General features: G+C 56.5%; 4 protein-coding genes and 3 long non-coding RNA genes across 13 annotated transcripts in view; 4 read left to right on the top strand and 3 right to left on the bottom strand.

Moving 5' to 3' along the window:
• The window catches only part of HOXC6 (homeobox C6), a 40,291-nt gene that overhangs the window by 1,649 nt on the left and 12,209 nt on the right, over positions 1 to 26,433 (top strand). Inside the window, exon 1 of one of the 5 annotated variants that reach the window (XM_086713211.1) lies at positions 2,673 to 2,816. The exons of 1 other annotated variant lie outside the window; for it this stretch is intronic. The gene's annotated coding sequence lies outside the window, so the exon portion shown is untranslated. Of the gene's footprint in view, positions 1 to 2,672; positions 2,817 to 12,965; positions 13,109 to 25,255; positions 25,396 to 26,433 lie in introns of those variants that run through there. 3 more of the 5 variants (XM_086713215.1, XM_086713209.1, XM_086713213.1) reach the window with 3 other exon arrangements.
• Positions 1,551 to 4,536, bottom strand: LOC147579133 (uncharacterized). The gene is made up of 2 exons (XR_015253594.1): positions 3,633 to 4,536; positions 1,551 to 2,800 (listed from the first exon to the last, which is right to left on the bottom strand). It is a non-coding gene; the product is annotated as an uncharacterized LOC147579133 (long non-coding RNA).
• Positions 3,808 to 11,219, top strand: HOXC9 (homeobox C9). Its single transcript, XM_025930634.2, has 2 exons — positions 3,808 to 8,547; positions 10,289 to 11,219. The coding sequence occupies exons 1-2, from the start codon at positions 8,010 to 8,012 to the stop codon at positions 10,531 to 10,533; spliced, it is 783 nt and encodes a 260-aa protein (XP_025786419.1). The 5' UTR covers positions 3,808 to 8,009; the 3' UTR covers positions 10,534 to 11,219.
• Positions 13,110 to 16,724, bottom strand: LOC147579132 (uncharacterized). Of its 2 annotated transcripts, XR_015253592.1 has the most exons (4): positions 16,583 to 16,724; positions 14,473 to 14,554; positions 14,283 to 14,381; positions 13,110 to 13,832 (listed from the first exon to the last, which is right to left on the bottom strand). It is a non-coding gene; the product is annotated as an uncharacterized LOC147579132 (long non-coding RNA). The 2 variants fall into 2 exon arrangements; XR_015253591.1 differs by having other exon boundaries at positions 14,283 to 14,554.
• On the top strand, positions 17,240 to 20,681 carry HOXC8 (homeobox C8). The gene is made up of 2 exons (XM_086713208.1): positions 17,240 to 17,715; positions 19,087 to 20,681. The coding sequence occupies exons 1-2, from the start codon at positions 17,280 to 17,282 to the stop codon at positions 19,377 to 19,379; spliced, it is 729 nt and encodes a 242-aa protein (XP_086569334.1). The 5' UTR covers positions 17,240 to 17,279; the 3' UTR covers positions 19,380 to 20,681.
• Positions 23,973 to 25,271, bottom strand: LOC147579130 (uncharacterized). The gene is made up of 2 exons (XR_015253595.1): positions 24,775 to 25,271; positions 23,973 to 24,333 (listed from the first exon to the last, which is right to left on the bottom strand). It is a non-coding gene; the product is annotated as an uncharacterized LOC147579130 (long non-coding RNA).
• The window catches only part of HOXC4 (homeobox C4), a 38,466-nt gene continuing 37,303 nt past the window's right edge, over positions 25,271 to 26,433 (top strand). For both annotated transcript variants that reach the window (XM_086713206.1, XM_086713202.1), the window contains exon 1: positions 25,271 to 25,395. The gene's annotated coding sequence lies outside the window, so the exon portion shown is untranslated. The remainder of the gene's footprint in view (positions 25,396 to 26,433) is intronic.

The raw sequence follows: 26,433 nt of genomic DNA, 5'->3' as shown, positions 1-26,433 counted from the left end.
CTTAGAAAAATGGGGTGACTGGGGTGGGGGGGGGTCCCAAGAGTTGGGGAACTCTGAGCGCCAGCTCAGCCACCTCCCCTTCCCCTTCTATAGTTCCATCCCCAATGAGAAAGGGCATATTTAGGGTATTAGTAGGTTAGAGGGAAGCCATCAAGTCCAAGTAGAAACCCCCCCCCCCCCCACATGCCCTACTGGGAAACATCAGGACAGGAACCTGGCTCTAGTCTCTGTCTCGCTGTCTGTGGCCCACAGGCCTGGGTCTGTTGTGTCTGTGGCTGTCAGGCAGCTGCTTGTCTTTGCGCTGTGTGGAAATGTCTGGGTGAACGGAGGCTGCCAGCGCCCACCATTACCATATTGTTGGGAAGGTTGTTGGCTGATGCCAGGGGGAGGAGGGGAGGATAATGGAGTAAAGGAGAATCTGAGCAATGTGAAACTTTGCAAAGCTTCTTCCCCTCCTTTCTCCATCTGGTTCCTCAATCCTGGCCCTGGTGGCTAGAGAGAAGGCTCCCCAAAAAGGCTTCTCTGCCTGCAGAGAAAAAATGGGGGGGGTGTCAGGGAGAATGGGGAGATACACCCCTGCTCTCAGAAAGATTGGGAAAGAGAAAGCCAAAAGGAGGAGGACAGGCTGTTGGTTCTCTTACTTTGGAAATAGTATGGTTATTAACACATTCTCAACTTGGAGACGGGAACACAATTGTGTCCCTGTAACAAAATATATACCTGGAGTTCTATATTCTCACAGTGGTCTGCTGGGGGGATATTTCTAACCCTGTATGAGTGTGAGTCTCTGTTTCTGTATCTCTGGCTCCTCCAGGCTCTCTCAAATCCCACGTCTATTTTTTACGTGAATACTTCACGTATTTTTCTTTCTTATACAAAGAGATTTCCTTTGACCCCAGGGAGGCTAGAGGAGAAAATGGAATAGAGCCTTTCTTCTCCCTAGCTGAATTTGTTAGTCTGTCTTTCCGTCTGTCCCCCAGCCCTTTGTGGGGGAAAAGAATCTCTTCCCTTGAAGGAAAACGCTCAAATCTCTCTATGGCTCCCGGGGAAATAGGGAGGTTTTCAGAGAGGAAGGCCAGCTGGTGCGAGGCAGGCAGGGGCTCCCCTGGTTTGGGAGCCCTTAGCAGTCTCTGAGTTTTCAAGCTGTCAGAATCACAGGGCCAGTTGGAGTGAAGGGAGTCCCAGGCAGGGGCGGGGTGCTCAGGAGTGCCTGGCTTGGGGAGAGCGTCCCTCATGGGCCGAAATTCACCAATGAACGACTTTTGCTCTTTGAGTCTCTCTCTGCCCCCATTTCCATTTCAGAGCTGGTGGGCTTGATGGGGGGTGGCCACAGAGCCACGAGTCTGGGGTGTCCCCCTCCCCAAATCCTGGGAAATGGGGTGAGTTCTCATCCCGCCAAGGTGAGGGCCAGGCTGGTGGCCAGAGTCCACCCCGGGGCCCTGGGACTGTAGATTATGGCTAAGGCGAGGGTGATTATTTATTCGCTTCGCTGGAAGGGAGTCTTCAGAAGAAACAGCGTGAAGAGGAGGGAAAAAATTATCTCTCTCGTCTGCGGATATTAAGATGGATTTTTATTTCTTAAAGGACCCTCCCCGCCGAGAGCGCATAAGCGTAAACTTAATATATGCTCCGCAGCCCAACTCCAGAAATCGCAATAAAAGTTAAAACCTCCCCTACTGGTTTTTTTTAATTATGATATGGGAAAGAGGAGCAGGATTTATAGAGCTGAACTCTCGGCGTGTGAGTGTTTAAGACTTGCGGGAGACGGAGGAAAAGGCAAGAGCTCGCCAAGGAGAGCTTTGGTCTCTGAGATAATCTCGCGGGCTACGGGGGCTCCGGCTTAGCCCGGCGGATCTTCTGTAGCCTCCCTGGGACCTCGGCTCCCCGGTTCCCCCGGCACCCTCCGCCCAGGCCCACGGCTTTGCCCCGGCTCGGAGACGCAGCCTTTCTCGGGAACAGGTGAAGGGCAGCAGCGGCTGGGGACTGGGGGCTGCGGGTGGGAGCGTCAGGGCACTGGGCTTTGTGTGGGTCCCGTGCAGGGGACGAGGTTTGCAGTCCCGGGCAGGACCGTGGGCCGAGTGTGGCCCGGCGGGCGCCTCGGCCAGGAGGGGCGTCCGGGCCCGGCGCGAGAGCACGGGCAAGGTGGATTGTGTGTGGACTTTGGCCGCAGACGGAGCAGAGCGGGCTCCGGGGCGGGCGGAGGCCAGCCTCGAGGCGGGCGACCGGATGTTGAGTCTGTAGGAAGGACCTTGAGGTCTGTTTGGTGTTTGGGCTGCCGGGGGGCGGCGGCCCAGAGTGTGGAGCGCGCTGTGCGAGGGGCGCGGCGGTCAGCGTGGGCGAGGCAGCAGGCCCCGCACACCTCTGCTGCTACAGGGCCGTGTCCAGGGCGTCTGAACAGAGGGCGGCCAGTGGTCAGAGCTTGGAAAATAAACGCGGTTAAAGGTCTTTCTTTCTTTCTTTTCCACGTAAGAGGTCCTTCTCTCTCTCTCTCTCTCTCTCTCTCTCTTTCGGAGATACCTGGATTTGGTCCAGAACAGGTTGCCCGCGGGAGGGCCCCGCGAGCGGCAGCGCGCGAGGGAGGGAGAGAGGGAGGGAGGGCGAGAAAGAGGGAGGGAGGGAAGGAGGGCGGGCAGCGGCGGCGGCGGCGGCTGCGGTGGCCGGGGCTTCCCTCCCCCGGCGGGAGGCGGCTGCCCTGCATCTGTGGCCGTGGGGAGCCGAGGAGCAGGTAACGAAGGCGCTTCCCGAGGCGGGATTGGACCAAGCCAGAGGGACGGAGTCTTCCGGGTCTCTGCCCAACGCCCTGGAGGGGAGAGAAGGTAGGGAGATCGGCGCCTGCCTGGCCTGGCAGAGAGGCCTCGGGAGTGTTGAACCTGCATTTGATTTTAGGCTCACACTCATGTTGTGAGTCTGTCTGCCTCCGGAGATGCGGTTTGCCTGTCTGTCTGTCTGTCTGTCTGAGACGTCCCAGACCCTAGGCTCTCCTTCCAAAAGCTGAAAAAAACGGGAATTTTCGTCGGAATGTGCACTTTCATTCATTGGATTCGCCGCAACACAGCAGGGCTGGTTGCTGCGCCCCCAAGTTGGAAGGGAGCTCTCCTCCAACGTTCTGGATGCCGGATCCTCTGGTTCCCTCCGGCACGGGCTGAGTTTCCGGCTCCAGGTTCGCGGGTTGCCCTGAGGTTTGAGGCCAGACAGCTCCTAGTCTGGCAGGGAGGGCGGGGGAGAGACTAGCGGCTCTGGCCCCTTAATTGTACTTCGGGCCCCGTATTGTCTCTCCTTTCGCCACCTCCGCTTCCTCAGTCTGGGCTCCAAAGTCACTGCAAATTTCCTTGCGACACACACATCACACAAAGATCAGGTAACAAGGCGCCCAGAGCCATGGGGGCTTCGGGCAGAGAGCACCCCTGGTTCTGGGGCCGCTCCTCCTTCAGCCACTCCCCAGGCTGGGAAACCAGACCCGGGTTGGGGGAGCCGGAAACAGCCCCGTTTGCTGCGGGGCGGCAGGGCGGGCGGGGGGCCGGCGGGAATGCAGGCCGTGGCGTTGAGAGGGCCACGTTCACAGGCCCTAGGGGTTTCACTCCTGCTGGGCTTAGGGGCCTGACTCCTGGCTTGTAGGGATCCCAGATACCCACCTGGGGTGGGGGCAGGACGCGGTCTCCTCGCGGCGGGCCAGGAGAATTCAGTTTCTGCTTCCAGCGCAGGCCTTAGCCAGGAGGAGTTGTGTGTGGGTGTGTTTTTCCCAACAAAGAGGGACCAGGAACGAGAAGGGGGGAAAGAAGAGGGGAACCGGGGAGGGGGCGGGGAGGGGGAGAGGGCAGCGGAGAGGTGAAACGAGCCCATTTCAGGGGGAGAAGGAAAATGAAAGCAAATGGAGCACGGCCTCCTCCGCGCGGGCGGGTGCTGACGAGCCGGGGAGCGGGCTCCCTGCCTGCGGCGGCTGCGGACCGGGAGAAAAGCCTGTTTTAAATTTAATCCGAACTTGACGGTGTGGATTGAACCGGAGGGAATTTAAATCACTGAGAGGGAGGCGCAGAGCAAGGGGAGGGGATGACGCTAACCTGTCCGTCTGTCTGTCTGTCTGTCCTTCCCACGGTGGTGCTAGCTTGGTTGTGGTCGCAGCTGTGCAGGTCTGAGGTGATGGAGTAAAGGTGCCCCTCCCCCTTAGGGGGCTCTCCTGTGCCTAGTGTAATCTTTTGGGGTCGGAGGCAAGCTCTAAGCACCAGAGCGGATGCAGAAGTGCCAGCTAAAGCTGGGGTTTCCCCCCCTCCCCAACAGGGACTCCCAGTGTCCTCCAGTCCCTCGGGTTTGCCCCATCGGTGCTGAGGAAAATTGAAGGGAGTGGTGGGGGTAAGAGGGAGTCTGGGAATCTGGCAGGAGATTCAGAAGGAGTAGGTGATCCTGGAAAGACGAGCGATTCCTTACTGGTGCCCCCACATCCTTTGTGCCCCCACATCTATAGGCCTGGCTTTGGGGGTGTGTGGGGGGAGCCTGAAGTTCTGCTTCAGGGCCCTGACCTGCCTGCCATCCCACCTCCAAATGCAGAGACTAGGGGGTACAGCCCACATGCAGCTGTGGAGCCCGAGGGGCCTCGGCCTGGTGAACTCAGGGACTCCCAGTCTCTTTCAGCCCCCTCCTCATGGCTGCTGCTCTCTGCAAGGCCTAGGCAAAGCGGGGCATTGGTGGGGAGGGGGCTGTGGGCGAGGCCTGCTTCCTGATCCACAGCTGTGTCTGTGCCTGAGTGGGGAGGGTCTGAGTTCACGCTCTCAAACGAAGGCGACAATCTCCCCTCAGTTTCACGGGGAATTTGACGGCAGCAGGGAGCCTGGGCCTTGGGATCCCGGCTGCCCCGCTGCTGTCGCCTCTGCTGGGTGGGCAAGCCGGGTGGGCAGGCAGCTCAAGAGTTGAAAAGAAGGCAGTGGCCAAAGGGGGTAGGAGAGAAAGGGGCATCTGCTTACAGCCACTCTGTCTGAAGGGCTCTCCCAAATAGTAGAGGCCCATGGAAGACGGTCTTTCGGGGCGCCTTTCTTCTAGGAGACCTGAGGTTGGGGCAGATGGGCCCTGTCGCCTGGCGAAGACGAAAAAGGAGGAGCAGGGCTTGAGACCTTCTCCTTCATCATGTCTTCTTAGCTCCTTGGCTAGAGCGTGGCTCAGCCCCCAGCCGCCTGGGTGGCTGCCTGGGCTGAGACGGGGTTCCACATCCCCCGGAGGCCTAGTGTACCCACCCCAGCAGGTCGCCCGGGAGGGGCCAGAGAGGAGGCCTCTTTCTCCTTTGTGTCCGGACAGAAGTGGCCGCCGCGCCCTGAGCCGGGTCCCGCGGCAAAGGCCCGGCAAGCAAGCGGACTGCACAATGCCACGGCTGCTCCCAGCTCGCGCCCTGCCCCGTCCTGCCTGCCTATCGCCGCCCTTCCTCCCTCACACTCCCCGCATGCCTTCCTCTCCCTGCTCTCCCATCTCTTTTCATCTTGCCCCCCCTCTTTCCTTTAATTCTCCCCTCTCCTTTTCTTTTTATCCCAGCCCTCCGTTTTCTTCTCTTTCCCTCCTTCCTTCCTCTCCATGGGCCTGGCGCCGCGTTTCAGTTGTTATGTCTCAGGCTCAGTCTCTCTCAGGCTCTGTCCCCTGATGTCCTCTAGGTCTCTGTCTGGCCCCCGGGCCCGCTGAAGGCTACGCGTCTCTGCTCATTGCTGTCAGCAGCCGCCCAAGAGCCAGGCAGGGTCCCCAGCCGCCAGGGCTGGGGGAGGTGCTGACGGTGCTGGGGATTTGGAGAAAGCCTCGGCAGGGGGACAGGAGGGAACCTCCTGTCTTTTCCTTGAACTAGTGAGGGAGAAATTTTGATTGACAGCTAGCCCGACTCCATCAAGGCCAAAGAGATATTCTGTTTCTTGCTGTAATTTGGATTTCCCACACCAGTCCAGTCCGGGGGAGGGGAAGACAATCAGAGCTGAGGGCGAAGAGGCTGAGGCCCCGGGTTGTCTATCCCCAGCCAGGCACTTCTCACACACCCCCCGTGAGTCGAAATCTCAGCCCCGCTAGACCGAAAAGGAAAGAACCGGAGAGGGGGAGGAGCAGGGACTGGGGAGGGGGCCTGGAAAGCTGGGGTCAGTGCTGCAGGCTGTAGATCTCCCCTTCCCCCCTCAACTTTCCTCCCCCCCCCCCAACATGCATGCTACACTCTCTGGGACACCTCTCTCTAGCCCTTCTCCACCCTAGAGGAGACAGGTCGACAGAGATGCAGGAGAAAACCATCCTCCACCCCCCACCCCTGGCGTTTGGTCCCCTCCTGGGGACAGGAGTGGGAAAGAAGGGCAGGCGTCTCATGTCTGGGAATCCTTGTCCTTCTGCTGCCTCAGAACCTGCGTCTGAGCCTCAGCTCCTGCCTATCTCCCATAGCACAAACTGGGACCCTTCTTTTCTGACCCTGAAATTGCACCCCTCCTTCAAACTCCCTCTGCCATACCTAGGGTGCATTGTGTCCCTGGGGACATCACCTGCCCTTCTCCCTACCCCCAGCCAACCTCCCTGCCCCCTCTCTTGCACCCACACTGAGAATTCCCTGCCAGCTTAAAGCCCACCTTTACTAAACCACCATGGGGCAGTCTGATGGAAAGCAGAGGGCTGGGCAACAGACCCCAAATTCAAGGAGGAAGGTAGCAACCAACTTATTGGGGGGAGGAATCCAAGTTGTCTGATCTTCCCTACAATCACACTGCCCCCTCCGGAATCCCTGCGTCCGACCCCAAAGAAACTGCTCTCTCCCATCCCTCCGTTGCTTTTTTCCCGTTCCAAAAACAGCCTACAATTTTATTTAATGAAAGACACATTTATGAACAATCAAATGATCCTCATAAAAATTTTATTGAAGGACGTAAAAACAAGCTACTTGCCCACGACCGAGGTCGCTCTCTCTCTCGCCTTGCCCGCACTCACCCTGGCTCTCTGCAGACAGAGCCCTGGAGTGACTTCTTTTGGGGGGGCAGGGTGTTGCAGAGATGGAGTTGGGGGCAAAGGAGGGTGAGCAGGAAGACGGGATGGGGACGCCCCACTTAACTTGTGCTGATCTCTCCTCCACTTCTTCAAGCTGGCAAAGAAAGATAAATAGATAGAGACAATAAATTTAAAATAAAGGAGCTTGCATATCTGTGCCAAAGCAAAGAGAGGACTTCTGAGGATAAAGGTGTATGAGGTCCCGAGGTCCTACCCCTCCCACAGGCGGACCACCTTCCCCAAGCTGCCCTACCCCAGATTTGGGGGGCTGAGTTGGCCAGTGGCAGAAGGACGCTCCCCTTTCCCTCCTTCCCTCCCTCCACCCCAGCCTCCCCAGTCCCCTCCCACCCTCCCTCCCTCGCTGCTGCTGCTCCTGAAAGAAATACATACATACACACTATTTAAAAACGCATTTTTAAAAGCCACGTTCCGAACTGACAATCGCTGATCTCGGCTCGCGCAGAGACTGCGGGAGCGTCGGGGCGACAGAGACGGATTACGTCAAGAAATAGTTCCTCCACCTACCTCAGCCGGCCTCTCCGCCCCTGCGGGGCTCCCGCGCCCAGCTCGGCCCTGGGGGTCCGGGAGCCCTGGCTTCGGGGACTGGCATTTTCACCCCATTAAGAAATCCTCCAGGGTGGGGGGCGGGTGCGGGAGGCCATCTGCTTATGGGTGGACATGGGCAAGAGAGTGCTCTGATGAGATACCAGTTGTCCTGAGGGGGTGGCCGACGCTTTGGGTCCAGAGTTCCGGACCCCCAGGAAAACGCAGGTCGCGGGGATCAGCAGAGAGAAGGGGGTGGGAGAAGGGAAAAAAAAAAAAAAAAAAAAAGCAAGGAAAAAAAAAAGCCCCTGCGCATTGATCCGCGCCGTATTTTTGGGTAAATACGATCACGTGGGGGCCGGGGAACCAATGAGCTGCGGGGAAAAGGCTGGAAAAATAATTACCTGCCTTGATTGTTCTGTGAGCAGATAAAAAGTACATATACAGTTCATACAATAATCTTATGTATGTAAAACCCTGTTACGATGTCGGCGACGGGGCCCATCAGTAACTATTACGTGGACTCGCTCATCTCTCACGACAATGAAGACCTCCTAGCGTCCAGGTTTCCGGCCACGGGGGCTCACCCCGCCGCCGCCAGACCCAGCGGTTTGGTGCCGGACTGTAGCGATTTTCCGTCCTGTAGCTTCGCGCCCAAGCCGGCAGTGTTCAGCACGTCGTGGGCGCCCGTGCCCTCGCAGTCGTCCGTGGTATACCACCCGTACGGCCCCCAGCCCCACCTCGGCGCCGACACGCGCTACATGCGGACTTGGCTCGAGCCGCTGTCCGGCGCCGTCTCCTTCCCCAGCTTCCCGGCCGGGGGCCGTCACTACGCCCTCAAGCCGGACGCCTACCCCGGACGCCGCGCCGACTGCGGCCCGGGCGACGGCCGCAGCTACCCGGACTACATGTACGGCTCGCCCGGGGAGCTGCGCGACCGCGCCCCGCAGACACTGCCCTCGCCCGAGGCGGACGCACTCGCCGGCAGCAAGCACAAAGAGGAGAAGGCCGACCTGGACCCCAGTAAGTTGGGAGCAATTTTCCTTTACAACCAGCGCGGGAGGGGAGGGGAGGCCGGGCGGGGGGGAGCCGGATTACAGCCCCTCGGAGCGGCGCAGGGAGCGCGGGAGAGGGGCGAGGGCGAGGGGGCGAGGACTCAATAAAAGCGAATTACCTTGGGGAGCTTTCAGGGGCAGGAAGGTCTGAGAAGGGAGCCCAGGGAGCCAGGTTGGGAGAGGGCTGAGGGGGGCTCCTCTCCCTGGAGCTGGCTTTGATGAGAGACCCCCCCACACACACAGACACACACCCCCAGCCCAGGCTTTTTGGCTCAGTTGCTACTTTCGAAGAAATGCAGACAGGGCCAGGGGATGGGGTAGGGTTGAGGTTCATTTTATGGTTTGAGGTGGGACTGGAGTGGGGGGGGGGAGATGAGGAGGACACTGGGGACAGAGAGGAAATACCCCAGGGAGAAAAATCACCCCTACCTCCCAGCCAGCATGGGGAGTCTCACCCCAGGAGGAATTCCTTAAAGAGAAGGTGCATGGACTTCTTATATACCCAGGAGCACTAGGTGAGGGGTCTGGGGGATTTCACAGCCTGGGAACTTGGAGAAATCAGGACTTACAGAGTTGGGGAAGAGAAGTGGGGTCCCAGTCTCCTTAAACTTGAGAGCCCTCTTCTGAGGGTCTGCAGGAAAGAGGGTTGAAAACCGGGCTCAGGGATGAGGAATGGGGGGGGGAGCATCTCCCCAGATTAGAGAATTATACACACACACACTCACACACACACACTCCCCATCAAGGAGACTGGAGCCTTCTGAGTATTGCAGAGAAGGGCAGGGGTAGGTGTGTGTGTGTGGGGGGGGGGGCAGGTGGGAGCTGCTGGGCCAGAAAAAGGGGAAAGAAGGAGAAACAGCAGGGGAGGGGGTGCAGCCCCTGGGTGTGAGGAAGTGTCTGGGGGAGTCCCAGGAGGGGGCTGCAGGAAATCCTTTCCTCCAGCCCCATAAGGGGCCAGGGCCTAATTATACCCCTCTGAAGGCTTCCCTCCTTGCCCTCAGCTACTCCCATAAACCTGAAATTGGAGGCTTGGCTCCTGCAGAGCCTGTCCTGGGGCTGGCAGGAGGGGGGCACTGGAAGCCAAACAGGGAAGCTAAGATATAGGGGAGCCTGTCCCAAGGCCAGCAGCTCTCTGGGGAGAGGAGAAAGGCTCTCCCCATTCCAGCATCACTCTGAGAATTCGCCTCAGCAGGGTTGAACTCCGAGAGCAGAGACGGGCGCTGAAGACGGTGGTGAGGGGCTTAGGGACTCTCAGGGTCAGGAAACAGAACTGCTGAAATTTCAGGACTTGGTCGTGGGCTGGGAGGGTGGGAGGGGGCAGAGGAGGAGGGAAGTGGGGAGGAGAGAGACCTCGCTATAAAAATAAAAAACAAGAGAGAGAAGCGTTTATGGGCCTATGAAACAGTTGGGAATTTGGACTTTTTATGAGCATATTCTCGAATTACTACTCTTGAAGCTGAGGACCAGACTGTAGGGGCTTTGATAGCTTTGATTTCCTATAGTTTTAGGTGCTAGAAACCGAAGAGGGGGAAGATGGGGAGAGGGCAGAACGCTAAAGGAGTCAGGGAGAAAATTCCAAAAACCAAACGTGTCCAAATTCAGGTTCAATCATTGCGTTTGGGGAGCCTGGCTAAGCCTAGGGGTAGGGTGGCAGGGGTCCTGGGCTAGAAAGGGGCTCCGCTGACCCCTGCCTGTGTTTGGCCCTCCAGGCAACCCCGTGGCCAACTGGATCCACGCCCGCTCCACGAGGAAGAAGCGCTGCCCCTACACCAAGTACCAGACGCTGGAACTGGAGAAGGAGTTTCTCTTCAATATGTATTTAACCAGGGACCGTCGGTACGAGGTGGCCCGGGTTCTCAACCTCACCGAGCGGCAGGTCAAAATCTGGTTTCAGAACCGGAGGATGAAGATGAAAAAGATGAATAAAGAGAAAACCGACAAGGAGCAATCCTAAACCCTGCCCCAGCCTGCTGCCTCGGCACAGCCAAGGGAAAAACAAAAAACCCCACAAAAATACCCCAACCCAGGCGGGAGAGAGCACGAAAAGAAAAGGAAAGAGCAAGATAGAGAAAAGCCCATCAGCTTAAAAAGAGACAAAAAAAAGGAAGGGGAAAAGGAAAACTCTTGCGATTTGGGAGGGTTCAGTGTTGAGAAATTGGTGTTTTAGAGTTAGTTCTACCCAGCGAGGAGGAGGAGGCGGGGAGAGAAACCGCATTCTCTTCTCCCAGCGCAACTGAAATAAATGACACACACAAATGTGATTTTTTTCCCCTCCTTTCTTCAGAGAAGCCAGTACTTGAATCGCTATATTTCTATTTTTTTTTTTTCTGTATCATATGTGGTCCGGGCCATCCCTTCCCAGGCCTGGGGTGCTCTGCGTGCAGATTTTGTACAAAAAAAAAAAAAAAAAAGACACACACACATACACAATAACAATTCCCAGCCCAGGAGCTGAGGGGCGAGGGCCCGGACCGTGCCGCAGGCTGGGTCCGGCGGCGCAGGCCGGCGCCTCGGGTGTGTACATAGCAGTGTTTCTTCTGATCCCCAGCGTCCGTCCTGTAACGTGCTTCTGTTTGTTATGGTAGAACAGCTCTGTGTTAATATATCGAAGTCACTTAAAAAACCAGAAACCCAACCGCATCCAGTTCTCGTTATTTCTCCTCCCTGTGGCTCCCAGGCTGCTGTCGTGGAGGAGGCAAGTGCTCAGATCCTTTGGGGGAAGCCGGAGCCAGGGAAGGGGCTCCCTCTACCTCGGAAGGGCAAGTGCCTGCCATTGCTCTCCAGGCAGGGTGGGGTGGGCGTGAAGACTCCAGGGGTGGGGTGGGGGCTGCTGAGGCCCGGGCCCAGCTCGTGCCTGCCCCGGCTGGCTGCCTTGTGAGTTTCCTGGTAGCTCGTCGTCGGAGTCCAGGGGTGGGGGGTGGGGGCATGGCATGAATGGTTTTCCCTGGCTGTAATTAATTGTAATAATTTATGAGTACACGAGATCGGAGGGAAGAGATAGGTGAAGATGAAAGTTGGGTGCTGGGTGAGGGCCCGGGCTGGATTCTTGCCTGTCTGCATTGGTGCTTCGAGGGATGGCTGGGAGGGAGGGAGGGTGTGCGGTGAGCGTGAGGAAGAAGGCTGAGCAGGCCTCAGGGAGCAGAAGAGGCACTGGGGAATACGTTGCGAGTGAAAAAAGGGAAAGAGAGAGAGAGAGAAACAGAAGAGGGAAGAAGAGAGGGAGGGAGGGAGGAAGTAGGGAGGAAAAAAAGGAAGAAAGGAAGGGAGGGAGGAAGGAGAAAGATGGCAAAACCAATACAATCAGATTTAGATCCACTTTCAACTTGTCAGTGCATTCTCAGCTTCTCTCTCTCTCCCTCTCCTAGTTCTCTTTTCTTCTCAATCTCTCTCTGGTGTTTAGTTTGAATGTTGGTTTGGGGGTAATGGGCTTCTGCTGAGTGGCTGCAGCATTTCTGGGAGATGACGTGGCCAAGGCCCAAGGAAGTTGGTCAGGGATTAGCCAGGAGTGGGGTGTTCCCTGGTGGTGGTGGGACCGCAGGCGCAAGGGTAGGCGGCCATACGTGTGCAACAGCCCGAAGGGGCTGGTCAGTTGCACTGCACCCCAGAGCGCCTTCCCCAGAACCGGCAGTTTTCATGTGCTAATCAGAAGCAGACACAAGCTGCTGGGTATGCTTCGGCCCGGCGCCCCCTTTCTCGGAAATCCCCCAATCTGGAAACTATTAAACTCAGACTGCTTGAAATATAGCCCTTTAATATCTCAGGCTGCCCATTCTGGTGAGGGTGCAGGGTGTTGTTCTGAATACTTGGGGAATACCACCGTAAAAGAAAATAATTGGGGATCCCAGTCCTTCCGTCGCTTCCTCCATAGCATCGCCTAACAGGATTGGTGAGGCACTTGTAGGGACCAGCCCCTTCCCCATCATTTGAATCTCCTACCCCCTCCTTCCGTCCAGCACGCCAGTTTGGGGGGCTGGAGGAAGGTGGGAAGGCACAAACATTTTGTTTGGGTGATATTTTGAGGGGAGCCATCAAAAGTCGCAAACGCTGGTTTTCCCAGTGGCTGAAGCACCCTCTCCTTTTTCCCACTTAAGAGACCTCCTCCCCAATTCCAGAAGCAGTTTTTCTCTTGGTCCTTTTGAATGGTGCTTTGCCCGTAGTTTTGTCTCTTTTCGCAAATCCTCACTCTCCCCTTTGGCCACTGCGCTGTTCTGAGACCCTGGCGTCAGTTTCGCACGGGGCGGAGGCCAGGGCATCCGTGTCCCTGGGTCCTGACTGCGGGGACTGGGGCTTTTCTCCCAGCCCAAGCTCCGCGGCGTTTCCGGGCTTCCACCCCGCCCCTGCTCCAAGGCCCTGTCGCCTCCCCTCCTCCGTCAGCGCGGCCTGCTTCCTGCAGCCCGCCCGAGCCGGCCTTACTCCGGGCAGGAAGGAGGGCCGCCGGGCTCCGAGGGCCCTGGCGAGACCGTGGGATCCAGAGCAGGCCCACCCAGCCCAGCCCACTGTTCAGTTCCAGCTCAGCCTCCAGCCTGCAGGTCAGGATTCGATTCAATTTTTATTTATTACAATTCGTGAATTTAAACCACAACACAACGCAAACCCACATCTAGGGAAAGAAACGAAAGCGGGGGGAAAGAGGGGCTGGCAAACGCCCTCCTGCCCTAATCTTCCCCTCCCACCTCTCCTCTGCTCCTTTGTCAGAATCACAAAACCCTAAAGGTTGTTCCACTTGGGAAGGCAGCGGATAGGTACATTTCCGCAGCCCCGAAATGCCACTTTTATGGCGCTGTTTGTCTCCCTGCGCTGGATTCTGAATGGGGCCGAACAAAACAGCAGCGCGGAGCTGGCTAGACGTCTGGGCTTAATTGTTTTATGGTTTAAATAAGGTGGACACTCTTTCCTTTGAAATCGGATTATAGGAATGTTTTGTCTATGGCCCACGGAGAACGGGACCTCACTGGCTGGGAGGGAGAGGTGGAGAAAGAGCGCGCGTGAGAGGCAGAGAGAGGGATGGGCTACAAACCAGGGGGCAAACAGTCGGGAGAAGTCACAGTCCCACCCCAAAGTCCTGCAGGCGGCGGCGGAATAGGCAGTGCGGAACCAACGGCAGGGTAAGAGGAGCGAGGAGTTTAGGGTGTGCGCCGCGGGCAGGAGGTCGCGGGAGCCTCGGAGCGTGCATCTGCGTGAGCGGAGGTGTTCTGAGCCCAGAAATGCGCCTGAATAGGGGGGAGATCGCGGCAGTTCCTTTGCACAGTGTCTCTTAATGTGGGAAGGGAGGGTGACAAAAAGAGAAAATTGTGTGAAACCTTTGACAAGGTTTATTTGGAGAACTTGGAAAACAAAAGGACAGAGGTCCCGATGAAACTCCCTTCTGGGGACCCCCCCCCCATATCTCTCTCTCCTCTCTCTCTCTCTCTCTGTCTCTCTCTCTTTCTTTCTCGCACCCATTTGGAAACTCCTTCCTCTCACTTCCCACCTTTGGGCCAAGGCTGGGACCTGCCTGCTCTGTTGGCTTTTTCCTGGCCCGACTGCATTGGAGAAAGTGGACGCGAGGTGGCGCTGTTGCTCAATGTTAGAGGCGGCGGCAGTGCCCCTGGCCGGCCTGGCCGCACTGACATTTGAGGCCCGGCCCCGAGGAGCAACCGGGAGAAGGCCCCGCGCCCCGGCCCAGCCCGGCCCCAATGGCTCTGAGCAAATCAATCCTCTCACCTGCGAGGTGTAAATAAATCGCGAGTGGCGGCGGGAGATGGGCCCTAGCTCTGGCAGCCGGCTCGAGAGGCTCAGGAGGGCGGGCGTCGAAAATAATCGCTTTGCGAAGGAGATAAGCACCAAGCAGGCAGCGCGTAATTAACACAAAAAGGCAGAATGACCCGGACAAACGAACATAAATCCGTGGTACCTAGGAGGGCGGAGCAGGCCTCGGGGCGAGGGGCAGAGACGCCCCAGCGAGGATGGCTGCTTGCGGTTCCTTTATATCCGAGCTCCGGGAGCGAAATCAAGCAGATACGTGTAAAAGAAAAAAAAGAAAAAAGAAAAAAAAAAAAAAAAAGACAATCAAATGAAAAAAGAAAAGGCGAGGGGCCCCCCCCAAAAGGGGAAATCGAGTCCAGCCAGGGGGTTCAGGACTGGTGGGCTCTCAGAGCAGACGGTGGTGGCGGCACACTCGGGACAGTTGCATTCCAAGACACAAAGGCCTGGAAGAATAGCTCTGTGGCAGGGTTTTCGCTGGACCATAAAATGTCGAGATATCCCCCCACCCTCTAAAAGATAAGGCGCAGGCCCCAGAGCGGATCTGGCCTGCGGAGCCTCCTCTTTCCAGGCGGAGAAGGGAAAATATTTATGACAGTCCCCAATGACTCAGATGCTGGGAACCCAGAGCCCATCTCCTTCAGCTTGGTACTCTGAGCGGAGTAGGCTCAGAGACCGCAGGGCTGGGACCAAGGCTGCAGCTGGCTCTGGTAGTGAAGGAGACCTCTGTCATGCCCCACACTGTCCTGGACCCTAGGGAGGCCTGCAGCCCTGGCACAGCCCTCCTCTGACCCTCCCCTCCTGCTGCTCCAGGGCCAGAGTTCCCGGATGTTGCAGAGTTTGGGCAGTCCCTAATTCAGGTGGAGGTGGGTTCCTCCAAATTCAAGGGATCCTGGAAGTGTCCTTTGCTGGGGCACCAGGGAATCTCCTTTGGGAATTGGGCTGAGAGTGGCCATCTTCCCAGCAATTATTTAGATAATAGAGGGACTGGGGGAGGGGTCATTCTACACCGTCCTTTCCTGCACTGCCATTCCTTATCCATCCCCAGAGCTGGGCTCCAGATGGGGAAGGCAGAGACCTGGATTCCTAACAGCCTCCTTCCTCATCCAACCTGGAAACCCAGGATGTGGAAAGAAAATAGGTGGCAAATTTTTTCATGATGCAAAAAGCTAAAGATGCCTGTGTGTCTGTCAGGTCTTATTTTCCTGTGTGCCTGAGTGCACAGGGTCTGCGAGGTGACAGGGGCGCTTCTACGCATGCATGATAGTTTAAGGAGCATGCACTCGATGTGTCTCAGGGTGGAAGGTGGCACATACAGGATGTGTGTATCCTGAGTGTGCCCCAGTATTGCCCTGTGTGTGACATCCCCGCACAGCCTTGGAAGGGGAAGACCGGAAAAATCGTTCTTGTTCCTCTTCCTCATTCGTATGCACACAGCACACGTATCCACAGCTCTCCCTCTTCTCCCCTTTCTCCCTTTTCTCTGTCTGTGTTAAGCCCCACATAACTGTACACGCTTATGGCCAGAAAAGGGTCCTGATGGACTAGGGTTCTTTTATCCGTTAGAATTACCTTGAATTTCCCTAGTCTTGGAGATAGGGGAGGAACCCCCTAGAGAAACTGTGGGTAAATATTTAAAGAGTGTCTGTTGACAGTTCCCATCCACATTCCGGCCTGGGCAGCCGGCTTGGGGAAGTAGGGGGTGCAGTGAAGCCAGGGGGCCCCTCCGGGCTGAGCTGGCATTTCCTATAGGGTTAGAGTATGTGGAGACAAGTAAGAGGCCTGCTCCAGTCCCTTCCAACCCAGATACAAATAGTCTCCTGAGAAGAAACATCCTGGATCGGCCCCGCCAGAGGGCCAGGGACCCTCCAGCGGCCCTCTCCTCTGTCCCCATAAACTGCTTTGCTCTCAGAGCCCCCAGCCAAGCCTCAGGCAGGAGCTGGTGTCTGAAGGGGCAGTGCCGCCCTGACTGGGTATATGGAGAGCGCCCCACCTCCGGCCCCTCTCCTCTACCCACAGCGGACAGGCCAGGGAATGTTAGGGATGGTGGAAGACAGGGCGGCCTCCCACCCTGAGGAGGGGCAGGAGACATGCAGGGTTCGGATGCCTGAAGTATTGGGGGATACGAGGTACTCATGTGCTAGCTCCTTCTGAGTGCCAGGCTTAAGGACCCCCTGGGGAGCCCATCGTTTGGGTTAGGGGACCTGCTCTCTCTTGGCGGCATCGACCCCCTGGGGCGGGGTGGGGGGAGAGTCTCATACCTGTTGAGGTAACCTGAGTTGACCTGCTGGCTCAGGTATCTCTGAGAGGAAGGAAACGGGAAGGGGGGAGAGGCACCTTCAAATCCAAACGCGCACCTTGGAGAAGCTGGCCCCAGCCATTAGCTGGGGCTGGCTCACCACCCCCCCCCAACACACACACACAGACACCACACCCCCCTCCTCCCCCTTCCTCTCCTCCCCTTCCTCCAGGTCCCCCCAGCCCTGAACCCCTCAACCCCCCGCCACCATCCCTCCTTCTCTCTCTCTCTCTCTCTCTCTCTCTCTCTCTCTCTCTCGCCTGTCTTCATGTCGTGGATTGATGAACGCGAATCGCGTGTAAGCGCCGCCACCGCCGGGAGTCTGAGGAATTCGCCTGGGCTGTTAAAGGAAAGAGCTAAGTGCGAGAGCGCGAGCTCTACCTACCGACAGTGAAGAGAGCCGCCGCCGCCGCCGCCGCCGCCGCCCGCCCGCCGCCCGCCGCCCGCCGCCCGCCGCCGCCGCCCGCGCCCAGCCCCGGGAGCCGCGCGCGCCGAGCCGGCCGGGCCCGGCACCCAGGCGCCCCCCACCTGCCCAGCCCAGCCCCGGGGAGCCGGCCGGCCCGGGGTTCGCTCCCGGGGGGAGGGGACTTTCGGGGGTACCGGGCGGGGGGGAGTCGCGAGCCAGAGGGGAGGGGGCGGCGGGTTTTCATGTGCCCAGCATGAGCTCCTACTTCGTCAACCCCCTGTTCTCCAAATACAAAGGCGGCGAGTCCCTGGAACCGGCCTATTACGACTGCCGGTTCCCTCAGAGCGTGGGCAGGAGCCATGCACTGGTGTACGGGCCCGGCGGCTCGGCGCCCGGCTTCCAGCACGCCTCGCACCACGTCCAAGACTTCTTCCACCACGGCACCTCGGGCATCTCCAACTCGGGCTACCAGCAGAACCCGTGCTCGCTGAGCTGCCACGGAGACGCCTCCAAATTCTATGGCTACGAGGCGCTCCCCAGACAGTCCCTTTATGGGGCTCAGCAAGAGGCGAGCGTGGTGCAATATCCCGACTGTAAATCCTCCGCCAACACTAACAGTAGCGAAGGACAAGGCCACTTAAATCAAAACTCGTCTCCCAGCCTCATGTTTCCATGGATGAGACCCCACGGTGAGAAGCCTTTTCTCTTTCCCCCTTGGTCTCCCGCGCTCCGGGGTCTTTCCCCCCTCCCTCGCCTCCTTTTTGTCTGCCCTCGCCTTCCCTCCTGGCTTTGGGGTCTCTCCGGCCCCACCCCCGGGGGCCTGAGTGGGTTTCTCGAGGTTGGGAGGTTCGGCTGGGGGTGGGGCGCGGGGCTCGCCTGGGGTATTGGGGGGACGGGGGGCGAAGGTGGTGTCCGGGTGCAAAGGGTTAAAAATCGTTTTCTCCACCACTGTCTGTCTGTCTGCCCGTCTCCCCCTCTGTCTCCCTCCCTTGCCATCTCTACAGTCAAAGTTGGGGAGGTGGCTGGGCAGGGGCCCCGAGGACCCTGAGGTTATCAGCCTTTGGAGCAAACCAGTCTTTCCATAAGGCAGAGAGCCTCAGTCCAGAACAGTGGCCAGGCTTTCTTGGGGGCAAAGGGAGACTCCTGTTTCCTTCCCCTAGCGGGATCAGAGGGTGACAAGACCCCAAGGACAGGTGCCCTGGCTCTCTGGGGGTACCCACTGCCTCCTCACAGAGAACTAGCCTTAGGGCCACCACCCCAACTTTGCTTTACTTCCCTCAGTTGGAGAGAAGAGAGGGAGCCAGAGAGGAGAGAAAAAGAGTGCACGGAAGGAGAGGGGCCATGCAGATTAGAGGGCTCTGGGCTCCAGAGGACCCAAGCCCAGCTGCCCCCAATCAAAGGTTTGTGGGCTTTTCCTGAGACCTTCAGAGTGGCTCAGGCCATGAGCCCCTCCAAGGGTGGCCCCTCATGGCCCAATTTCGAAGTAAAAGGGGAAGCGAGAAAGCGACAAGTTCCAGCGGGGATGGCCCATGATTTATTTGCTGGTCTCCAGTTAGCAATCAGGCCAAGCAGTGATACATTCCAGGAGATCAATTATTTTTCTTCCTGGCAAGGCATTAGGCAGAGAGATTCAAGGAGGGGGCAGTGAGCAGAGTCCCTCTTCCTCACCCCCAGACCTTTTTCCTTTCTTTTGGAAGCAAGACTGTCCCCAGCTCTGCTCACCAAATGCCACTCTGCACTTGTAAACAAAGCTGCAACGGCCAGTTTCCTGAGCCTGCAGGCCTGGGGGGGACTCTGCAGTGCTCCCTTGGCCCCTGCCATCCCCCAGTTTCCTGACAGACCCCAGTCCCTGCCCCCACCCCCACCCCACCTCCCAAGGTGAAACCAAACAAAACAAGCCCCCAAACTTTCCTGCCCTTGCCTGCTCCCTGCTCTCTCGCCTGGTCTTCAGGAGGGAGGGAACTGGGGAGATCAGGGGGGGACTTCAGGGGAGGAAGAGTGGCAGGGGAAAGCCGAGCCCCCACCCAAACATAACCAGACTGGGATTCTATTCTGTCCAGCTCCGGGGCGGCGCAGCGGAAGGCAAACTTACAGCCGGTATCAGACCTTGGAACTAGAAAAGGAGTTTCTCTTTAATCCTTATTTGACACGAAAGCGCCGGATTGAAGTCTCTCACGCCCTGGGACTGACTGAGAGACAAGTGAAGATCTGGTTCCAGAACCGAAGGATGAAGTGGAAAAAGGAAAACAACAAGGATAAACTGCCCGGAGCCCGAGATGAAGAGAAGGTGGAGGAAGAAGGAAACGAGGAAGAGGAGAAAGAAGAGGAGGAAAAGGAAGAAAACAAGGACTAAGCAAAAAAGAGAGACCCCCCCCCCCCTTAGCAACTCCCTTGAAGTTTCGTTTTATGGTAGCGGATAAATTGAGAAGTTTACGACTGTCATTTGCTTTTATAGAGAATAGAATGACACTCACAACTCTAACTACCTGTCAGATACTTGCAGCTCTGGTTTTATTACCTTTGGACTTCCCCCGATCTTTATTTGTTTGGGGGCTGGAGGGGGGGGGGAGACGGAGACACAGCGAAAAGTTCGGACTCTGTCTCAGTCGTTGCCCCAACACACACACTTGTCCCTACCCCCACCCTTCGGAGTCCTGCCTGGATTTTGAGGTCTGAGACCTGGCCTCTTTGCCCCTCTGTCACCCCTTCCTGCCACTCTCCCACCTCCCTGCTTCTCTGGTATTTATTTTAGAGGGGAGCCCTCTCAAAATGCAGAAGAAGACTTGTGGCTTTGTTTTTATGCTAGGGTTAGTGTATTAGATTTACTTTTAATTTTTTCCAAAAGAAAGGAAAGAAAAGGGAAGGAAGGAAGGGAAGGGCAATGTTTAAAGAAACGTTTAAAAATGATAGCAAGGAATGTCCCTTCCTCCTCCCTGGGGCTCCCCCACTTAGAAAGACCCCCCCCCCTTGACTTTCTCTAGAAACCTGATGGAAACCTGAAGGAGATGCGGGTCTCTCCCCTCCCCCCTCCCCTCGGGGTAGATAGGAGCCTGCAGTCGCCGTTAAAATCCTACCTAGCCATCCCATGGTCACTCGGGCCCATGCCTTCCTCCCCTTTGCTGTCTGATTTCTGTTGTTGGGCCCAGCTTCCTCTGAGCTGTACTAGTCTTAGCGCTCAGAAATCACCATAATCATGAAAATAATAAGAATGATAATAATAAAAATAATAATAATAATAATAATACTGATAATAAATCTTTAACATACTACCTAAAGGGAACCTGCAATAATCTTGAAGAAAGAAAAAAGACATTTTTGAAAATCCTAATATGCAAGAAAAAAAGAGAAAAAATTTAAAATTAAAAAAAAAGAAAGAAACCTCCAACGTATTTTATCACTACCTATAGAGAGAAATCCTGCTTTGAGAGTATTCGTAATGCGGTTTTGTTGTCGTTTGTTGCTGCTTAATTTCACTAAGAAAACCCCAACAACTGAGACTGCCTAGCCCACCGGTCCCGTGCGCTTTTATTGTGCTTCTAACCCCAGTAGAGTAGAGCTAAATTGCACTGAATGTATAGTTAACTCTGTCTTGAATTCTCTGTTTATGCAATGTGCTCGAAAGAAAAAAAACGTTAAAATATATCTATAATAATAATTTTTGGTCATTTGTCTTTATGTCCAGCTATGAATGTAGATTTTGTGTCCCGGCAGCAGCCCTGTTCCTGGTCCAAGTACTTTGTATTGTATACGTGAGTCATAATAAAAAAAAAAAAAAAAGGAGAAAAACATATTTGAAGCTGGAATGACTTGCTTTTTTCCCAACGCCCCCTCCTCCCCTCCCCCCCCCCCCAATTCTCTACTCCTCCTTCCCTCTTTATCCTCCTCTCCCAACACTGTGGAAAAGGTGTCCGCCACTGGTCTGACTGGGCTGGGGGAGCTCACGTGGAGAGGCGCCTAGGAGTGGAGAGGGCAGGCTGGGCAGGGAGGGCAGGTGAAAGGTGGGGGAGGTGTAGAGGAGGAGGAAGAAAAGCAGTTTGCTGCAAGTGTGCTTTTGGGAGAAACTTGGCTCCAAACAAAGTGGGGTTCTGGATCCCAGTGGGAAGAAAGCATCTCCCCCACTGAGTCACCTTCCTCTTCCTCAGCCTTGGGCTGGGCCCAGACAAAGAATATGCCCCCCCTGGGCCCCTCCCACAGCTAGGCTCTTTTCTTCCAGGGGCTAAGGATGAGGCACTGGGGTCCTTTCTGATCTCCACATGCCCCTCGTGACTGTGACCAACCCTGGGCACCCAGCACCCAGCACTAGGACAGGGAGCAGGGTGGGAAGGATATGAGGCTGAAGGCCGCCTGGAGGACTTGGCTGGAGGAAGGTGGCTAAGGGTGGGGAGGAGGAAGCTGAAGCCTGGGGGGGGGGGGAGGAAAGAAGGGGAAGGTGAGGGAGTTGGTACACCAAGCAGCCTGGGTCCATATTCTGATATTCAGGTTCTGCCAGCAGACTCATCACTGTCCCCCAGGTCACTAGCATCTACTCAAGCCTCTGTTCTGGCTGTTTCACGCTGGCCCCTGGCCTCACCTTGGCAATTGGGCAGCCAGCCCTGCCCTCATAGTGTGGGCCACTGGCCTGGGGGGTGGGTAGGATGGACCTGCTGAGTGGACAGTCCTCCATCCCAGCCACAGCAGGGGAAGGGGGGTCTTCATGGGACCCCTCATTCCCCAAAATAAGGGGTTGAAGGCTAAGGGACTCAGGGGGTAAAGGGGTCTCTCACTCCTTCCTGGAGCGTCCTAGACAGAGAAATCTGTTTATGCCAATAAGATTCTGGTCAAATAATACCAAATTCCAGAGATAACAAGTCTTCTGACTCAGTCAGGAGAAGGGGGAAAGGGAAGGCGATGGGATCTTCTGGTCCTTAAAACCAGATCCCCCCAAAAGACGGAAATATTTTTGACAGCAGATATCTCTCTGTCTCTGTCTCTGTCTCTCTCTCCCGGTCAATTATTTCCCCTTAGGCCCAGGCTGACTCTTATTTTTGTGTAATTTCACCCGCATCTGGGTCCCTGGCACCCACGCAAAGTGGTCGTGAATACAGGATTGGGTCAGGCATCCTTGATAGGGGATGCCTGCGGCCGGAGAGAGGCTGCCGACTGCAAGCACAGGCTGCAAGCAGCCGGGAACAGCTTTGCACAGCTCTGGGGGAAATCTTTGGAAACTTGGGGTCCCTGCTGCGAGCCGCTGCGCCAGCCAGGTAACCCCGCTTGCTGCGGGAGGCCCGGGCTACCCACCGGGGAGGCCCCAATAAACAGCATTTCGCTCCGACCTCAGGCCTTCCCACGGGCGCCCCTTCCAGACTCCGAGGGCCGGCCGCGGGCTGTTTCATTTTTTAATGTGTCATTATGATTTCTTCTAATAAACATCGCCGGCCCCGTAGCCAAGTTGCTTGAACCCTACACTAAGTGGCTCCGGAGGACCTCGCCGAATTTTCCCCACACCCAATGCCCCCATTCATCCCTGGCCTTCTCAGCAATGCCCGTGGCCCCAAGCCGGGCGTCGGAGGGCGGGGTGCGTCTGGCGCCCGGCATCGCTTGAGACGCAAAGCCTCGGGTGGGCCAGACCAAGAGAGCTCCAGCCGCCCGTTCTTGCAGCACCCGCTCCCCCACCCCTTCTGCCCACCGCCTCTTTTTTTCTCGTTTGGAGAGAAAAGGAGGTAAAACCCGTTTTATGGGGGAACTTAATTGCGAGCGGGATGCGCTCTCTTTAGAAACGCGTCCTCCCAAATGCTCCCGCCGTCCCATTACCGGAATGGGGACCATTCGGCTGCAGCAGATAGGACTTTCTCCCATTCTTTACTTTTTTATTAGCCAATCAAAGTGGCTTCCGAAAGCTATTTGTGATTTGTGAAAAATAGTATCTTTCAAAATGCTGAGTTGAAGCATCTCGCTCATTTCGCCTTGAATTTATTATTCTAATCTCAACCGTAGAGACGGGATAATGCAGCTATTAAGTTGGGGGGTAAATTCGTTTCTCTGGATTTTTTTTTTTTTTTAATTCTCGGCATTCTGTCTCCCCTCCCATTTCACTGCAGAGGCCAAGGGAGGTGTGGGCCTGCAGGGGACCTGGGTGGGGGGTTGAGGGAGGTAGTGAGTGCTCTAAAGGGCTTTGGGGGGGGGACCCTAGGGTGAAAGAGTTGACTGGCCTTCCCCAGGCTCATCTTCCTCAAATGAGACGCCCCACTGGCTGCCTGGCGGCTGCAGAAAGTTACGTGGCCCCAATTAGAGTGAACTCGGGACAGGTTGTGCCACAGACTAGAAGTAAAATTTCCCGTGAGCAGGCCGCAGTGCCGTCCCATTCTTCCAGTGGCCCATTGTGAAAAGCTGGGCCAGAGCTTCCTTGTCGTAATTTTTAACTACCTGTTATAAAATTTATGGGTGGGTTTGTAAAAGAAACTAGGTCTCTGCATCCGGCTGAGGGAACTGCTTCCCTCACTGGGGGAGGAAGTTTGGGGAGGGGATGAGGGACCCCCTATTGGTTGGGGTGGGGCACCCAGCCCTGGAAGTCCCTGTGCCAGCTCCAAGCGGGATCAAGGGGAGAGCTTTGGGCTTTCAAATCTCCAGCTGGTGCAGAGTCTTGGGCTGTTGACTAGGCTGGGTTGCAAATGGTTGGCAAATGATCTCTATGGGGGAATTTATTCTGGGTTCCCCCACATTGGACTCATCGCCAAAATTAGGGGTCTGGAGAAAGTGGGGGGACACCTTGGGTGCTTGGAAATTAGCACAGAAGGTGGAATTTGGAGAAGGATAAGTTTCTTTTTTTTTCCGGGCCTCCAAGGTGTATCCCAGCTGCTGGGACACCAGAATTTTTCTGAAAAAAGGCAGGTGGGTGTGGGTCACTTGACAAGGCAGAAAAGGCTTCAAACTGCCTTACACTCAAGGGAAAAAAAAGCGGGAACCAAGATCTTGGACTTTCATTTTATTTTCAATTCTAAAAAGATTGGGAATAAGCTGCCCTCTGAACCTAGGAATTGAGGAGACTTGACACCAGGGATAGTCTTGGAGAAGGAAAAATGTCATTTTCTCTGAGAAAGGAGCCTGAGGATGACGGGCTCTTTGGGGGTTCTGGAGGCCGCCCCCAACTCTCACCCCTCCTGCTGCCTCCGCAGGGCTGCCCAGTATGGGTCTAAACCCTCTCCGCTCGTCAGAACACGGCCAGGTCAGCCTTGGCTAGGAGGTTTCCAGCGGCGTGTGTCTCCTGTTCCCGTCTAGGGTGGAGTGGGGGGCTGCCTGGGCTCCCCACTGGGAAGGATGTAGCTCTCTTCCTAGAAAAAAAAAACGGTCGGAGTAGGAAGCGCATCCCTGCTCAGTCCCTTCACCCCTTCAGCAGTCACTGCTCCACCAATGGCACAAACCTTTGCAAAGCTTCGGTTCCCCCAGATCCGACCTTAATACCCCATTTATTAAGAAAAAGATTTAAAATTCCGTGTGGCAAAGGGAGGCGGCCGACTCAGCGCCAGAATCCTTCCTTCCCTCCTGTCGCGTCCCTCCTTTGCCCTTTCGGCGCTAGCCTGGAGCTGCCTGGCCCGTGGGGAGTGGGCGGTGGGTGGGGGTGGGGTGGGGGTCGGGGGATGCTCCCTCTCCGAGAGAATTGGGTAAACATGGCGACCGCGGCGCCCATTTGCACACGCTACACAAATGCATCGCATTCCCGGTTGTTTGCAGAAAATTTACAGCTGAGTAATAAAAGTTTACGATCGACTCACAAGTTGGATTGGCCACAAGAAGTCATGTGGATTCCATCCATGAACGTGAACTTTTTATTGTGGTTTGTCCGTTCGGAGCGCTCCGCAGAACAGTCCTCCCTGTAAGAGCCTAACCATTGCCAGGGAAACCTGCGCTGGGCGCTCCTTTCATTACCAGTATTTTTTTTTTTATTAATCTGATTAATAATTATTTTCTCCCCCCATTTAATTTTTTTTTCTCCCAGGTGGAGTTGCCGGAAGCTGGGGGCACCTGGGGAGGGAAGATGGGGGGGAAGGGCAGGAGTTGAGGGCACCTCTCTCTCCTTTCCCGATCCTCTAGCCCCCCAAGGGGCAGGAGGAATGCGGGAGCAGGAGTTGAGATAGGGAGCTGCAGATGCCTCCGCCCCTCCCCTCCCAACCTTTCCCTCCTGCCCCCTTCTTGCAACTCTCCTTAATTTTATTTGGCTTTTTGATCATTGGGACTATTCTTTTTTATTTTTAAATTTATATAAAGTATATATGTGTGTGTGGAGCTGAGACAGGCTCGGCAGCGGCACAGAATAAGGGAAGACGAGAAAGAGAGAGTGGGAGAGAGAGAGAGGCAGAGAGAGAGAGGGAGAGGGAGAGTGACAGCAGCGCCCGGTAAGTGTTTCCTTATTGGTTCAAATATGTAACTAATGGTCCGTAGCTGGGTGGCGGTTTCAAGATAAGGACAGCAGCGGCTTGTCTTGGTTAGAGAGGAGAGGGGGGCTGGCGAGAGGGTGGGCGTGCGGGCAATTATGGGGAGGAAAAGTGGGGGGGGGGCGGTTAAGCTGTAATATGGTAGTGTGGGAAGTCTGTTGTCCTGATGTCACTGTGCGCCGAAGTTGGGGGTTGGGGGGCAAGAGGACTGCGCCTGTGGGGCTCAAGGCCGGGGTCTAGTGCGCTGACCCGCTGCCTTATGCCCGCCCTGTCCTTACCTATTATAGATCCGCCGCCTCTTGGCTAATAGGACTGGGATGGAGGGGGCCCGGAAACTCAAACTCCAGGGCAAGAGAGAGATCCTGTAGGCTGTAACCATTGCCCCCTAAGCAAAGTCAGCCCCCCAACCCCCAAACAAACTTTCCGGCGCCCCCTCCTTGCCCGCAGCCCCCTCCCTCCCGGAGAGCGCCGCCGCTAGAGCTCACACATGCGCAGTGCGGGCCCAGGGCCGGGCTGCGGAGCAGGAAGAGAGCGCAGCTAGGCTGACGGCGGGGCCTGTTAATTGGCAATTAGGGGGGAGGCTGTTGGCTGGTGCGCGTCAGCGGAGGGGAGTGCGTCTGCCCACCCCCAGCTCCCGCCCCCACTCGAACGGACCGAAAGATGGGAGGTGCCCTGCACTGCGGGTGGATGGGTGGATGGGTGGGGGTGGGGGACGCGGTACTCAAAAGCCATCTTGTGCTTGGAGAAAAGGGGCCAATCTGCCTTCTCTCACCCGGCCCAGCGTCCCCCACCCCCAACCGCGGCCACCGCACCAGGGATACCCACTGGGCTGCTTCACCCGCCTCGCCTGGCTGCCCTGGGCTAGGATCTAACTAGTCTGGGGCGGAGGTGGGAATTGGGGAGGCCCCAGGCTGGGTGGGGACAGGCCTAGGTCTCGCTGGCGGGGCTTCTTGGGTGAGTGGAGGCAGTGAGGACTCCAGGCGCGGCTGGCTCATGGGG

Source organism: Puma concolor, chromosome B4 (assembly GCF_028749965.1).
Source record: "Puma concolor isolate L17-30 chromosome B4, mPumCon1.1.hap2, whole genome shotgun sequence".
NCBI lineage: Eukaryota > Metazoa > Chordata > Mammalia > Carnivora > Felidae > Puma > Puma concolor.
Note: the sequence above shows the minus strand (reverse complement) of the source record. Positions and strands in the feature narration are given on the sequence as shown.